A 14,828-nucleotide genomic window follows, 5' to 3' on the forward strand; every position below is an offset into this window, starting at 1 on the left:
AATCCCCCAATTTCCCCCATGTGATAAAGTCCTATGTCACACTGGTTTATTTTATTGCCATTCTCACTTGTACATAGAGTGTGTGAAAGAGCTTCAGTAAAATCACCTGTTGAGGATTGCTTCCAAGGGCCAATTCAGACAAAAAGTCTGACCTTCTCAAAGGACAAAATGGTGCATCTACCTCTCCACTTCTGTTAGGTTCTAGAGGGAAGGATCCAGTTATTTTCACTGACAGCTATTACATGTTGTTGCAGCAGTGTGCTTTCATTCACTTCCCTTCTCAAAGAAATCTTTTTCTAGTCACAATGCACTCAACTAGTGCTGCGTCATTTTCCTTCCCACTAACTCTGGCAATAGCTTTACCCTGAAAAATGGGCTGACTCTTTCAACAGCTACTGGTTACAACAAGCAGGGGTGAAATAGTGTGAAGGTGGCAGGAGAGTCCCATCTGCCCCTTTAAAATGTTTCATTTTGTTTTCCATTAATTTAAGTGGGTCAGGAAAACCTCAAGCCATGACGAATGGGTCAGTTCTCTGATCATGTGCCCTGAAAAACAAATGCCTTTAAGTCTCGACTTTCACTTTAATTGAAGGGATGTTATTAATCCTTAGGATCATAGACAAAAAATGCCCAGGGGAGAAACACAGAAGTGGAACAAAGAGTTACAATGTTTATTTTAATTAAAACTCGGGATTTTGCAACTTTATGCTGTTTGTTTCCTTTTAAATATTTAGTGGTGAAATATGCTAAAAACAAAAAAAAAATCAACAATTAAAGTATAAGGAAGGCTGAATTGCCAATATACAAGGAACAAAGTATTTTTCATGACTATATTGATTGATTTCAGAACTTATTTGCTTTGGCAACACAAGTGACATTCACTTTTTTTTATGAATAGCAGACATTGGATTTTTCAGTCTACTTTTTTGCTCCTTGAGTCCTTTTTAAAGAAAGAATCACATCCAAAAGATTGCAAAATGGTTAATTAGCAGTCACTCATTACTTTATATGTATGGATTATAATTAAATTAGCATTTTTTCCAACATGGTGAAGTGTCCACCACATTCATTCCCTGGAGCAGAGGTTCCCAACCTTTTTGACTCATAGAGCCCTAAGGGCTCTACAGAGCACAGGTTGGCAACTACTGCCCTGGAGGAATAAATCTTGAGACATTATTACACAACACATTATCCTGTTATCTTTAACTTGCATGAAAGGAAGCTATAGGCAACAGTCCACCTGCTTTCAGGGCAGCAGAACCATCTTAACTTTCCCTGTCAACACAGTCCTTTTCCCCCCACACTGCCTGCCTGGTGGGAAGGTACAGTGGACCCTTGTTATACGCTGGGGTTTGGTTCCAAGATCCTCCGTGTATAGCAAAATCCGTGTATGCTCAAGTCCCATTAAATATAATGACATAGCAAAATGGTGTCCCTTATAAAAAATGGAAAATCAAGGTAAATTTATACTTTTTTGGAACATTTTCAAACCGTGTATGCTTGAATCCGTGTATAAAAAATCCGTGTATAAGAAGGGCCGACTGTATAAGAGTTTAACAGACTCCAATGATGAGAGATCACTCTAACAGTTTTTTGGCACATTGCACCAAAATACAAAACACCGGGGAAGGTGGAGCTATGGTGATACAGTCAGCCCTCCATATTCTCAGTTTTTTAATCCATGGATTCAAGCATCCATGGATTGAAAATATTTCAAAAAAGTATAAATTCCAAAAAGCAAACCTTGATTTTGTCATTTGATATAAGGGACACCATTTTACTATGCCATTATATTTAATGGGACTTGAGCATCCACGGGTTTTGTTATCCATGATGGATCCTGGAACCAAACCCCAGTGAATAACAACATCCCACTGTATAAGTTTCTGCCATCTCTCAGGCTCCTGCCTTTCAAATTTTGAAAGACAGAATGGGATGGACAACAGATGGATAAGAACTTACCTTCTCTGAATTTCCTTTATAATCCTTGATTATCTGGGTCTGGGGGCTGCTTTGGCTTATGGTGGTGTCTTTAAAAGGCAGTCACTTGGCAGGTGTTAGGGAGATAAAGGAAGTTGATGATCATTTATAGTACCCTTTTGGTGAAGGATATGCCTCTGAAACTGCCCCCACAGGTGAGGTGACTTGGTGGGGTGAGGAAGGAGGCTGTTGTTGGGGATCTGCCTTCAATAGAAATTGTGCAGCTTGCGGCTTCAATCCTCTGGTAGGTCTTCCAGCATTTGGTGGGCTAAGGAACAACCCAGTTTTTTGGATTCCCCTCAGACTCAGGTGTTTTGCCCAAAGGAAGCTGTGGAGGAGGTCTAGGATAGACCACCTGCCTCAATTGATCCTACTGTGGCATTTCTCAAGAAACAAAACAAGCTTACATAGGTAACAGTTTAAATAAAGCTGTCCATATTTTATCCCAAGTTCTGTATGTATTTTTGTTATTTCATGGACTGAGCATCTGGTGCTGTATGCCTTCCAGTCAGATCCAAAGAACAAATTATCATGAAGGTTTCTTGGCAGGATTTGTTCAAAGAGAGCCCTGGTGGCTGCAGCCACTCACTCACAAGCCACAAGGTTGTGAGTTCAATACCAGATGGGGCTCCAGGTCAACTCAGCCTGGCATCCTTCCGTAAGTCGCTAAAATGAGCACCCAGCTTGTTGAATTATCAATTAGCTTTACACTTTGTAAACCATATAGAAATGTAATTGCTATTGCTATTGCTATTGTTATTGCTAAAGGGGAGTTGCAATTGGCTTTTTCTGAGTCTAACAGAGTGTGACTTGCCCAATGTCCCCCAGTGGGTTTTCACAACTGAGTGGGGATTTAAACTCTGGTTTCCCAGAGTCCTAGTCCAACACCACACTAGCTCTGACCTACATGTATTTTTTTCAGGGGCGGAAATTAACTTATGTATTTAAACTCACAGTTATCATTTCAAAAGGAAAAACAATGAATTTGAAAAACAAACATTTACAAGTATTTCTAGATCTATTTTAGTTCATTACAAGTCAAATCATGTGCATTAATTATGCTATTATTATTATTATTATTATTATTAAAGAAATAACAGCAAAAAACCTAGGGCATAATGTCTTTATCACTCTTACATACAGCAAATATGTTTGTTTTTAAATTATGCTGAATTATTAACAACATGACATATTGACATAGTGTAACTTTTTTTAAAACAAAACAAATAATAAACTCACCAGGCTTTGGATATTATTTCCCCATAAATAAAATTTTCAGTGCTTTTGCGAAATCTTTGACTAACAGTGTGAGAGATAACAGTAATAAATGAATAGGTATTTTTTATTCAACTAAGGCATCTCTCCACAGGTCCAAATGTGATCATGGAAGAAGTGTAAATTTGCCACTGACATTGATGAAATTAATAAAAGGAAACCATGCTCAAAACAAGCTTAAATCTGGCTGGTCATTTCTTACTTTTTGTACAGTAGATGTCAGCTTTTCAGTAAGTGCCATGTTGCACCTTCTTTTATACCAGGGTTCAGTTAAGAGGTGCACTAGTGAGAATATTTGGTTGCATTACCAGCTGAAGTAGTAAAAGTGTGTGAATTGGCATTTTAGGGGAAGTCAATGAAATTAGTAATTAAAAAAACCTCTTCTTTGTACTTGAAACTAGAATTAAGATAGCTACAGTGATATTATTTTCAGTGTTCCACAATACACACATATACACAGTTATGGCAAATATTTATACCATTATAGCCATCTAACTGCAAAGTTAAAATGATCTCAGATAGGATACATATGATCTTTGTCTTGTAGGTAGGGGTGTGTGGCTCTGCAGATTCCAAGAAAAAGTTTATATGAGTACCATATGAGATCATTATAACCTTGCAATACCCTCTATACTTTGCCAAGTATGCAATGAATTTCATAAATATCAGAGCTGTGGAAACCTAACTTCCAATCAGCATTAGAAACATATTCCTCCTGATATAAAATATGGATATGAGCAACTTTTAAAGGACAAACCTTTATTTGAGATGGAGCATATAAATGAGATGCTCACTAAATGAGAATGAGAAACTCTAAACTATGGTGTTTTTGAATTTAGAATTTTAGTGAATTTAGGTGAACCTGAGAGATTAAACAAACACTGTCCTAGGCTCACAGAAGAGTTTGCATATGAAGCTGTGTCTCCCAGTTAGCTCTGTATAGCTTAAATTATTGTCACTGATACGTTGAGTTAAAAGAAAAAATGTGCAGTAGTGTATTTTATTTGAATTAAATGCTGCTTTTAGAAATTATGTCTTTGAAGTTCTGACATATTATAATGAAATTCAAACCTTTATGTATTTTGCTCTAAATAATATCGGACAAAGAATTTAGCACTCTGATATTTTGGATCTTTAAATAATAATGTGTTACCACATTCTCATAAAACTACTCATTCAACCACAACTGTACGCTATGCTCATCTGATAACAAAAGAATACATAAAGTAAATGGAAGAAAAGTATCACATGAATTACATTCAGGGTTAGTCTTCAAATGCAGCTAAATGAGGTGGTAGAAAGCTGGAACAGTAAAATGGACTGTACTCACTTCTAGCTACAGGTGTAAGATTTTCAAGCATTAGAGACTGAATTGGGGAATGGCATTAATGGGATTCTTTTCACATGACCTTAAGCCACTCATGTGAGTATGTATTCATGTTATTATAAGAGCACGAACTGTGCCTATGTATTCTATGCATTTCAAAAATGCATGGTACAAGTGTACTGATAACTGTGGTCTCCTGTGGTCTCTGGCTGCCATTATTTATCTGTGAGGTTCTGTGCTATATTCCTATATTGAAGTGAATTAATAAAGTTTGTTTCCATGAAAAGTAATAATATAAATATGTATAAATTATTCTAAAGACAATATTGGCCATATAGTGGGTCCTCCACATTTTCTGGGGTTATTGGCACAGGACCCCAATGAAAGTGGGAAAACTGCAAATTTTAAAAAAAACAACACTTTTTTTTACTTGAAATAATCTCTTTAGTCCTCCAGAGCAATTTATGGTAACCTCTGCCAGAAGTTAACCACAGAATTGAGCTGGAGGATCTAAAAATCCCTAGAGAAGTCTATGGCCACTGGAAGTTGGTCACAGAGTCATGCTGGATGACCTAGAGATTCCTAGAGCAAACATACTAATTACTGCTGAAAATAGTTGCCTTGCTCCTTGCTTTTGGGTGCAAGAAATACAGACAATATGACATTAATGACACTGTAAAATTACCATTTTGGTTCCTAAAATTGTAGTTCTAAACAGCAGCTCAGGAGGGAAACGCTAGAGGACCCAGGGACCAATTTTCCACCCAGACCCATTGCAGACTACATCCTCTCTTCTTTCCAAACCATAAATAATCAGTTTGTTTTTGAAACACAGCTCATTTTAAAAGAAGAATTGTACTTCTTAGAGCATTCATTTTATGTCCCTGCTCCAGGAATGGGGGAAACTCCAGTGACCACTATCATGGCTGGGAGCCACGTACAAACCATGGACTGTAAACTGACCATCCCTTCATCAAAGCTGAAATAACTTTCATTCCTGCAGGAGTATCCTGTATGCAAACTTTTCTATCACATCTGTACAGCTGCAGAAAGGCAAAACAAATGGACTACAAATTATCATTGCAAAGCAAAGAGAGAGAAAGGTTGAAGAAATGCACTTCCAACAGGAAGCTTTTTAGATTTCATAGGAAGAATGATATGTCAAATGTAATAGACTAAATTGCCTGAAACAGATCACTATAATCTCATCTTTTTGTCATTAGACCTATTTCCTGCAAGAGCCATGGATTTTAATTTTAGATCAACTGCATATATACACATTTACTGAAGAATATTTTTTCATGGAAATACTGTTCCAGTTGCTTTGAAAACCATATAGAGGCATTAGGGCATGATCTGAATAAATATAATAACCTTGTTGTTCATATAATAACCTTGTTGCTCCTTAAGAGCAATAAACCAATGTTCCAGATTTGGATTACATACTAAGGTTTAGCAAATGACTAAAGAAATCATTTGTGGCAGGAGGAGCCAAACAAAAGCAAACAGCTTGTATGCACAAGCATAGATCTTATTAATAGTATTTTTTGCTGACTGCTACATGTAAATTCAGTCAATGGCCCATTCAGCATTAAGAAATGGTGATTGGCTCCTTCCATTTGCCATTCCTGCCCACAGAATTGGATGACAGACATTTTTGCCAATTTCACTTTTTACTTAATGCAACTGGAAGTGTATCATTTCATTTGGTTATAAGTCAGGATGCTGTTTTTAAAAATAATGTGCACCTTAACAAACAGGGAATAAATTGTGAATTATCTACCTGTTCTTTATAGTGCTCTCCTTTTTGAATTATACATTATATTCACACAACATGGTAAGCAAAACCCTGACTGTATACATGCAATTTTTAACTACTGGCATTATTGAATACCCCGAAAATGAAAATGCAATACAGATGGCCTTCACATTGACAGGCATAGATATCATTATATTATTTTATATTAACAGTTACTCTTCAGTTGCATCCTTCTATCCTGCAACACAGCATTTAACGTTCTTCAGTGATCATCTGCCTGACACAGAACTATTTGTCTAGAGAACAGCCAATAAGCCTTTTGGTTCTTCCAAGGTTATGCAATGATCTTTTCAAAAGTCAGACATGATGGTAAATCTGCCAATTTTATTAACATTTTTGAAGTCAGTATTGAAGGCTGAATGTTAACACTAATAAGGAGGGGGGGAAACCTGCATAGCATAGAAACCCAAGTCAAAATTATGGAAGTCATTAATTTCATCAGTGTTTGGCATGTTTCCACGTTGGTCAGCTAAATATTCTCCTTGGAAACCCAGACAATGCCTATTTCTAAATATCTAAATTCTAACTAGTGCTCCATTATAGCATCTACTTTAATCTTGAAAGTATCAACAACAAATTTCACTTCCAGATAAATTTTGTTTGTACTATCACTTACATTTACCTATATTTCCTGGCAAATGTCAGGATTAAAAGTGGGAAATTCAGAACTAGATTGGATTTGTCAATGGAAGTTTACAGGGCGGAAATGCACAGAGAACTGTAGCAGTAAAATAATTTGAGAATACTTTTTAAACCAGAACATTGCATCTGTAATATTTTTGCTTTGCATAACATTTGTTTACTTAGAGGAAGGAATAATATAAGCTATTTTTAGCAACAACTATGTCCATGTACAGAACAAAGTTGAATTCATAATTCCTCTTTCTTTCAGCCAAATAAAATACCAGGGTACCTTTTGTAACATTGTGGTCATTTGAAATGTCACTTCTTCATATTGCCATGCAGCTACTTACCTACAACAGAAAAGAAAACACATCAGACCTTTACAAGAACCTGAAATATGTTTCAGACTTAATGCATGTTTATTATTTGACCTTCAAGAATTGTTTTTCTACACCAAGAGTGATTGTTATTTTTTTTTTAAAATATACATTTCTTATTTTGCCTCCCACGATGACTGATGCGGGAATTGCCAGAGAATAAGCTCCAATGACATCAAGGCTTCCTTCAAAGTAAAACATGCATAGGATTACACTGCAAAATATATAAGTCCTTAGGTCTCATTAAAACCTCTGAACGCACATGTCAAAAGCAATACAGCTGCCAATAATTTGTTGCAGGAAAATGTAAAATGTACAACTAGATACTTTACTGGAATTTTTATATGACTGCCTTGGGAAACCACACTGAAATGCTCATTTTTTAAATGTAGTTCTTCTCAAAAAGTGGGGTAGATTCACCCTACAAGGGAATGCTGGGCTTGGGTAACCAAAAGGGAGTTGTAAAGTGCTAAGGGTGGGATACATTCTTGATACAAATGGATACTTGTGCCACCACAAACCATCCTCAAGTGGATTAAGGAACCTAGCTGCATCTGCCCAGCCAAATGAGTGCAGTGTTATTTTGCAAAATTCCCTTGTTCATTTGTGAGTCCTAACAGGATTATCTGTTGGTGGCAGTAGCAGCAGCACCCCAGAAAGGCAACTTGTATATTATTTTTGTTTACCATAATGGTCCCTTTATACAGTGGCTGGATCCAGCTATCCAGTATTGACTTGAGGCCAAAACACACTGCAGAAATAATCCAGTTTGAGACCACTTTAACTGTCCAGTATCAATGCTAGGGAATTCTGGGAACTGTAGTTTTGTGAGACATTTAGCCTTTGTCAGAGAACTCTGGTGCCACAATAAACTACAATTCCCAGGATCCTCTAGCCGGGCAGTGCCTTTAGAGCATTTAGGCCAATTATAGCTGAACAAAAATAAACTCTGGTAAAACATCCTAAACAAAGAAAATAAGTTGCCATTTTCAAAACAAATAATATTATCTTGAGTACTCTTGTTCATGCTGTACAAAAAAATAACAAACTTGGGAAGTCTACAATGTCTAACATTATCTTTGGGTAGTATTAGATCTTTAAAATTATCTTCATTTTAAAAAGCAGCATTTCTTTTCTCAAATAAAGCTGAATACCAGTAAGATCTTTCTTTATGTAACCTTGAAAAGTTGAGTCTTGTTAGCTTCCAAGAATGTATCACCTTATTTTGTTTAAAGTAGGGATGGTAAATCTCAAATTTTTCCATTCCTGATGGATATTGAGAACAATGCAATTCAGAGATTTGGGATACTCATGATCTCCTCTCCCCCCCCCCCCTCCCAATATAATGTCAGGAAACTGTACAGGAATGTGGTGAAAGATTCTACATTTTGGCTGTAGCCTTTGCTGGTTTGAATGTTGTGCAACTCAAACGTTACATGGCAGCAAGAGAAAGTCGATCTAAACCTGTAGTCTTTGTCAATTTGAACGTTGATGATTTAGTGGAGTCTCCTTCCTTGGAGGTCTTTAAAAAGAGGCTGGATGGCCATTTGTCAGGGATGCTTTGATTGAGAATTCCTGCATGGCAGGGGTTGGACTGGATGGCCCTTGAGGTCTCTTCCAACTCTACAATTCTATGATTCTATTATTCCCTTTCCATGAAGAAAGCTGCATAGTTTCCAGTTTCCTTACTGAAACTGTGCAGTTTTAGAAAACTGTAGTTTTCTGAACAAGCTGTGCAGCTTTTCAAAGTTGCACAGCCTGTTCAGAAAATGGTGTAGCTTTCCAAAACTGCAGTTTCAGTAAGGAAACTGAAAACTATGCAGCTAAATTGAAAAATCTTTCACTACACTGTTTACCCTTTTCCCAAGTACATAGTAAAAAAAAATGGGTGCAGAGTTTTTCTCAGTGTTCTGTGCTTAGTGAAAAACTGCAAGTGTAAGGGTTTTTATAGTAGGTTAAAGGGAGTTTTTTGAACTCCTGAAAACTGTAATTTATGATGTTCTGGAAACCATAACAACATAAGATCCCACAAATTGTGGGAATGCTCAATGTGCCATTTTTCTTCCCGCACAATTTCTCAACCCACAGTGATCAGGAATTCCAAATCTGACATTACTCATGAAATTGATTAATTCCCATTCCATCCCTAGCTATGGAACATAGGATTGCCAACACATCTGATAGTCCAGATGAGAAATCTGTATTCTGGACAGGAGGCTACTGTCAAAACATTACACGGAGAAACAGAATGGTTCCTAAGTAGCAAAGATTGCTGAGGATACGATGGACAGCCAAGAAGTCAAGCAAATGGGTACTAAAACAGATCAAACCAAAAATCTCTCTGGAAGCCAAAATGACTTGGCTAAGGCTTTTGTGCTTTAGCCACATCATGGGAAGGCACAACTCACTGAAGAAAACAATAATGCTAAGAGAGGTAGGTAGATGGAAACTGAGAGAAGAAGGCTGCATGCTAGATGGATGGACTCAGTCACAGGTATGAATTTGCAGGAACTGAGCAGAGCAGTGGAGGACAGGGAAACTTGGACATGTCTCATCTACAGGGTCACAATGGTTCAAGATTGACTCAAGGATGGATAACAACAAGAGCAACTGCCAAAGTGCTAATCCAAACCTCAACTACACAGTGATGCTTCTAGATCACTTTCTATGTATTCCAGTGGTAAGCAAAGTGCTAGGCCAAAGGCAAAGGTAGGACCAAAAAGTACCAGGACATTCTACTTCAAACTCTTACACTAGTAGAGAATTGTTAGGAGAGCACTTCAACCTTTAAAAATAATTTTGGCAGGGGTCTGTACAAAATCTGGAAAACCTCAAAATGATAGTCATAAGAAAGGAGGTGTCATAAGGAAAGATATGTGGCAACCTGAAGAAACCTGGAGGAGCAGATGGCCCCTCCATATGCCTACCCTGGAGGACCATGGGAATAGATGCACCCTTATTATTACAGCCCTGATTTTGAAACTCATCAGAGGACAGCCATGGTCTACAGCAGCAACTGAAACCTGTAACTTGAATGCTTAGAAGTTCAAACCCCTTAACAGACTAAATATAGAGAGAAGCTGCTTGCTTGAGAACCCTACGGAGTTGGAGTAGAGGGTCCTGTACATATGTGCAAAATACAAAATGTCCTAAGAGCTTATCGCTCTGCTTAAATAACCCAGCTTACCTCATCTGAATTCAAGCCTAAATCAGGAGGCAGCCAGGTCCTACCACAAGAATTTTGCCACCGCAGCCACCAAGCAAGTACAGCCCGGCTGCAGCCCAGATCCCTGGCAAGCTCCGGTGGTCTTATTTCGAAGCCGGGAGCTTTCCAACTTGGAAAAATGGCCGCTGGAGCTCGCCTAGGATCTGGGCTGCAGTTGGACTGTACTCACACAGCGGCTTTGGCAGCAAAATCCTTGCAGTAAAACCCAGTTGCCTCTTGATTTAGTCTTGAATTCAGATGAGGTAAACTGGGTTACTTAAGCAGAGCGATACAATCCCTAGATTAAATCCATGGTATCTGCAGTTAAAAGGAAGACATAGGCAGTAGGCTGGGAAAGACCATTCTCGATCTGAAATACTAGATCAGCAATAGATTGCAACTTGTCACAACAGGGACTATAAAATGAGTATAAATTGTTTAGTTGTACAGCTTTATTAAATGCTCCGGAGATACATTAGCCCTCACCATTTTCATATTTTTTGCATTTTATCTAGGAGACATCCCTAACATCAAAACATTACACTGATAGTTCCCTGGCTGGAATCATGATATTTTTATATTATTATTACTATAACATCTATTCCCAAGATATTTGTTACATTAGGAACTTACGAAATGGGATAGCATAAAAAACATTGTATTCTAAAATTGCAGCAATTTTGCTTCTCACTGGGACCTCAGTCCAAGAGTTCACAGAAAAGTTAAAGGCATATTTTCCCATGGTAGTATTCTGGAAAAAAATAATCAGACATAGATTGCCAATTCAGCATTTCAAGCTTCTTAATGAATGGAAGGTTTAAAGCACATCACTTCCAGTCTTTCCCAACCATGATGGCAAAAATGATATACAGTTCTATATCAAAAATACCTTTTTTCTTTCCTTCTGCTTAGTTGCACAGCAGCTGTATGTAATTACTTGGGTGAACTTCATCCAACCTTCTGAAAGCTGGAATACTGAGTAGGAACTCATGAGATAATAACAAAGAATCTTGTGACATATTAAAGACTAACAAGTTTTATTTAGTGTAAGCTTTCATGGGATGCCAGCATTGAAGGCATACAACAACAACAACAAGCTTTCATGGATTCTAGCTCATTTCATTAGATGAAATGAGATGGCCCCTGAATCACCTTCTGAGATCTCCTGCCAGGAAGAACAAAATCACAATGCTGAGCTAGCATCCCTAAGAAAACAAGCTGATCCAAAAAGATACCATGGCCAATGGAACTGAAAGGGATATTATTATTATTATTATTATTATTATTATTATTATTATTATTATTGTGACAAATATCAAAAGGTCCAGGCCATTCACTTGGCCAAGGAAGTCTCTGATAGTGTTCTAGACATCAGTTTCATCAGGAACACTAATCTAGTCTACCATACCTCACTAAGACACCTTGCCCATTAAAATGAATTGAAAATCAGTCAATAGTTGGCCAAATCAGTCTGATCTAAAGAGGGCTTTTCCCCTCAGCAGTTGTGTTACTACAGTACTTCCTTCAAAGTGGCAGGGAACACTACATCTCACTGAATCCTTTTCTAAATCTCTCTTTTCCCCCTTTTTTCTGACTATGTCAAATAGATTCAGTGAACTTGCTTGGGAATGAATATGAGGCAGAACAACTACTGCCTTCAAGCGATTTTCCTGGAACAGAGTGAAGGTTCAACTCACAAACACAACATACTTCTAGACAGTGTAAATTATATGATCTGCTGAATATTAATACATTGAGGAGTTAAATATTTCATGTTGACAAATGCTTTAAAAGCCTGAAAGATTTTCCAACAGTCTTACACATACAACCATTCCCCAAAATTAAAATTTTACTTTACGTGTTGCCAGCAACTGGGACTGTCAGTGCTACTGGTCTAGAAAAGATGTAATGTTCCAAAATGAAATGAAATACAGATGTAATTTTCCTAAACAATTGCGAACAGCTTCACCCACCCTTCCTGTCTCCTCTTGCTTTGTGCTATGTACGTGCAGTATTACAGTTCCTTTGCAATAAGAAGCAGACTCATATTATGTCAGATCATTGGTTCATCTTCTCACTACTGGCTTCATTGACTGGCAGTGACATCTAGAGTTTCTGACAGGAATCTTTCCCAGCCCTACCTGGAAATGCTAAAATTTAAAAGAGATTTGACTTTTTGTTTGTAAAGCATGTGCTCCATCATTGAAGTATAGTAGATTCCTATTCTAAATCATGGTTAATGCTGAACAAGGTTACTTTGACATAACATATAGGATGGAGGACACCTGGCTGAATGAAACTACGTGTGAAAGGGATCTAGCAGTCCAAGTAGACCATAAGTTGAATATGAGTCAACAATGCGATGTGGCAGCTAACAAGGCCAATGCGATTTTAGGCTGCATCAATAGAAGTATAGTGTCTAGATCAAGGGAAGTAATAGTGCCACTATATTCTGCTCTGGTCAGGCCCCACCTGGAATATTGTGTCCAGTTCTGGGCACCACAATTCAAAAAGGACATTGAGAAACTGGAGTGTGTCCAAAGGAGGGCGACTAAAATGGTGAAAGGTCTGGAAACCTTGCCCTATGAGGAATGACTCAGGGAGCTGGGGATGTTTAGCCTGGAGAAGAGAAGGTTAAGAGGTGATATGATAGCCCTGTTCAAATATTTAAAGGGATGTCATATTGAGGAGGGAGCAAGCTTGTTTTCTGCTGCTCCAGAGACTAGGACCCGGTGCAATGGATGCAAACTACAGGAAAAAAGATTCCACCTCAACATTAGGAGGAACTTCCTGACAGTAAGGGCTGTTCGACAGTGGAACACACTTCCTCGGAGTGTAGTGGAGTCTCCTTCCTTGGAGGTCTTCAAGCAGAGGCTGGATGGCCATCTGTCGGGGATGCTTTGATTGTGATTTCCTGCATGGCAGGGGGTTGGACTGGATGGTCCTTGTGGTCTCTTCCAACTCTATGATTCTATGATTCTATGATTCTAACTATAGTGCAAAACTAAGACCTCATCATTACTGGTGAAATAATGATACCACTTTAACTGCCATGGCTCAATGCTATGGAATTCTGGGGTTTGTAGTTTTGTAATGTATTTGGCCATCTCTGGTGCCACAACAAACTACAAATCCCAGAATCCCATAGCATTGAATCATAGCAGTCAAAGCGGTATCAAATCGCACTATTTCTGCTGTGCAGATGAGGCCTAAGATTCAGTGTAATGGTTATAAACAATCCTGTTATGATGGTATCGGGGTTAGACCAACAAAAATGTATTACTAAAGCAAACCATAGAAGCAGCTATAATCATGTGGGTCAGAGAAGAAATAGTGAGATGTGTGAGAGCAGAAAGGAGACGTAGGATGTTTTTGAAAATAAACCACCTGATTTTAAAGGCATTTAATTGTTGGGACTGTTTCTTGCCTTTACTAGTGTGTGAGTGTGTGAGTGTGTGTGTATTCATTTTTATGATATCCTTGTAAAAATTAAGGCTGAAAGTGTATAGATTTTTTCAGGAAGTAATTTCCATTAAAACTGAATACGATAATCTTCCGAGTAAACGTGCATGGAATGTGTTCTGGTAAACTGCTTTGACAAGTGGGATTTCAAGTGGAAGTGGGGGTACAGTACTTATATTTTTTCTAATAAGTAACAAACATATTCTGCCAGAGTCCAAATCAGGGTTATCTAATACTTCTTTACTAATCTATTTTAATATTTATCTTTTGCCACAATTTCATCAGAAATTATGCTGAAAAAAGTGGAAATGTCAGACTGCATCTGTAGTATCTACAAAAGGCACTGCAGTAGTCATCTTTGGGACAAGCATGATTGGCTTAATGCCTCTGCTATGTCTTTCTTAATTAGGTGCTTGTCTGAGGCATTATTACTTTTGTAAAGCCAAGTACTGGGTAATATCTGTAACTGCAGTCTTACATCCAGTTATGAGGCACAAAACTGAATAGACTTAACTATGTTGTTGTTGTTTGCCTTCAAGTCATTACCAGTTTATGGCAACCTAAGGCTTTAAAGGTTCGTCTTTGCCTCCCTCTGAGGCTGAGATAATGTGACTTGCCCAAGCTCAGTCAGTAGGTTTCCATGGCTAAGCAGGGATTCAAACCCTGTTCTTCAGAGTCATAGTCCAATGACCACACCACTACACCATGCTGCCTCTCTATTAGACTCAATTACACACATATAAGACTGTGGTATCTATG

The 14,828-nt window shown here is 37.9% G+C and overlaps 1 protein-coding gene across 2 annotated transcripts in view; it reads right to left on the reverse strand.

Annotated features, from left to right (window-relative positions):
• The window catches only part of ANK2 (ankyrin 2), a 404,131-nt gene that overhangs the window by 332,503 nt on the left and 56,800 nt on the right, over nt 1–14,828 (reverse strand). Inside the window, exon 2 of one of the 2 annotated variants that reach the window (XM_089525940.1) lies at nt 7,315–7,375. The exons of the other annotated variant lie outside the window; for it this stretch is intronic. Within the exon in view, the coding sequence (XP_089382066.1) occupies nt 7,315–7,335 (21 nt within the window). The 5' untranslated portion in view covers nt 7,336–7,375. The remainder of the gene's footprint in view (nt 1–7,314; nt 7,376–14,828) is intronic. 2 annotated transcript variants of the gene reach the window in all.

Source organism: Sceloporus occidentalis, unplaced genomic scaffold (genome assembly GCF_023333645.1).
Source record: "Sceloporus occidentalis isolate IW3139 unplaced genomic scaffold, rSceOcc1.0.p SCAF_5, whole genome shotgun sequence".
NCBI lineage: Eukaryota > Metazoa > Chordata > Lepidosauria > Squamata > Phrynosomatidae > Sceloporus > Sceloporus occidentalis.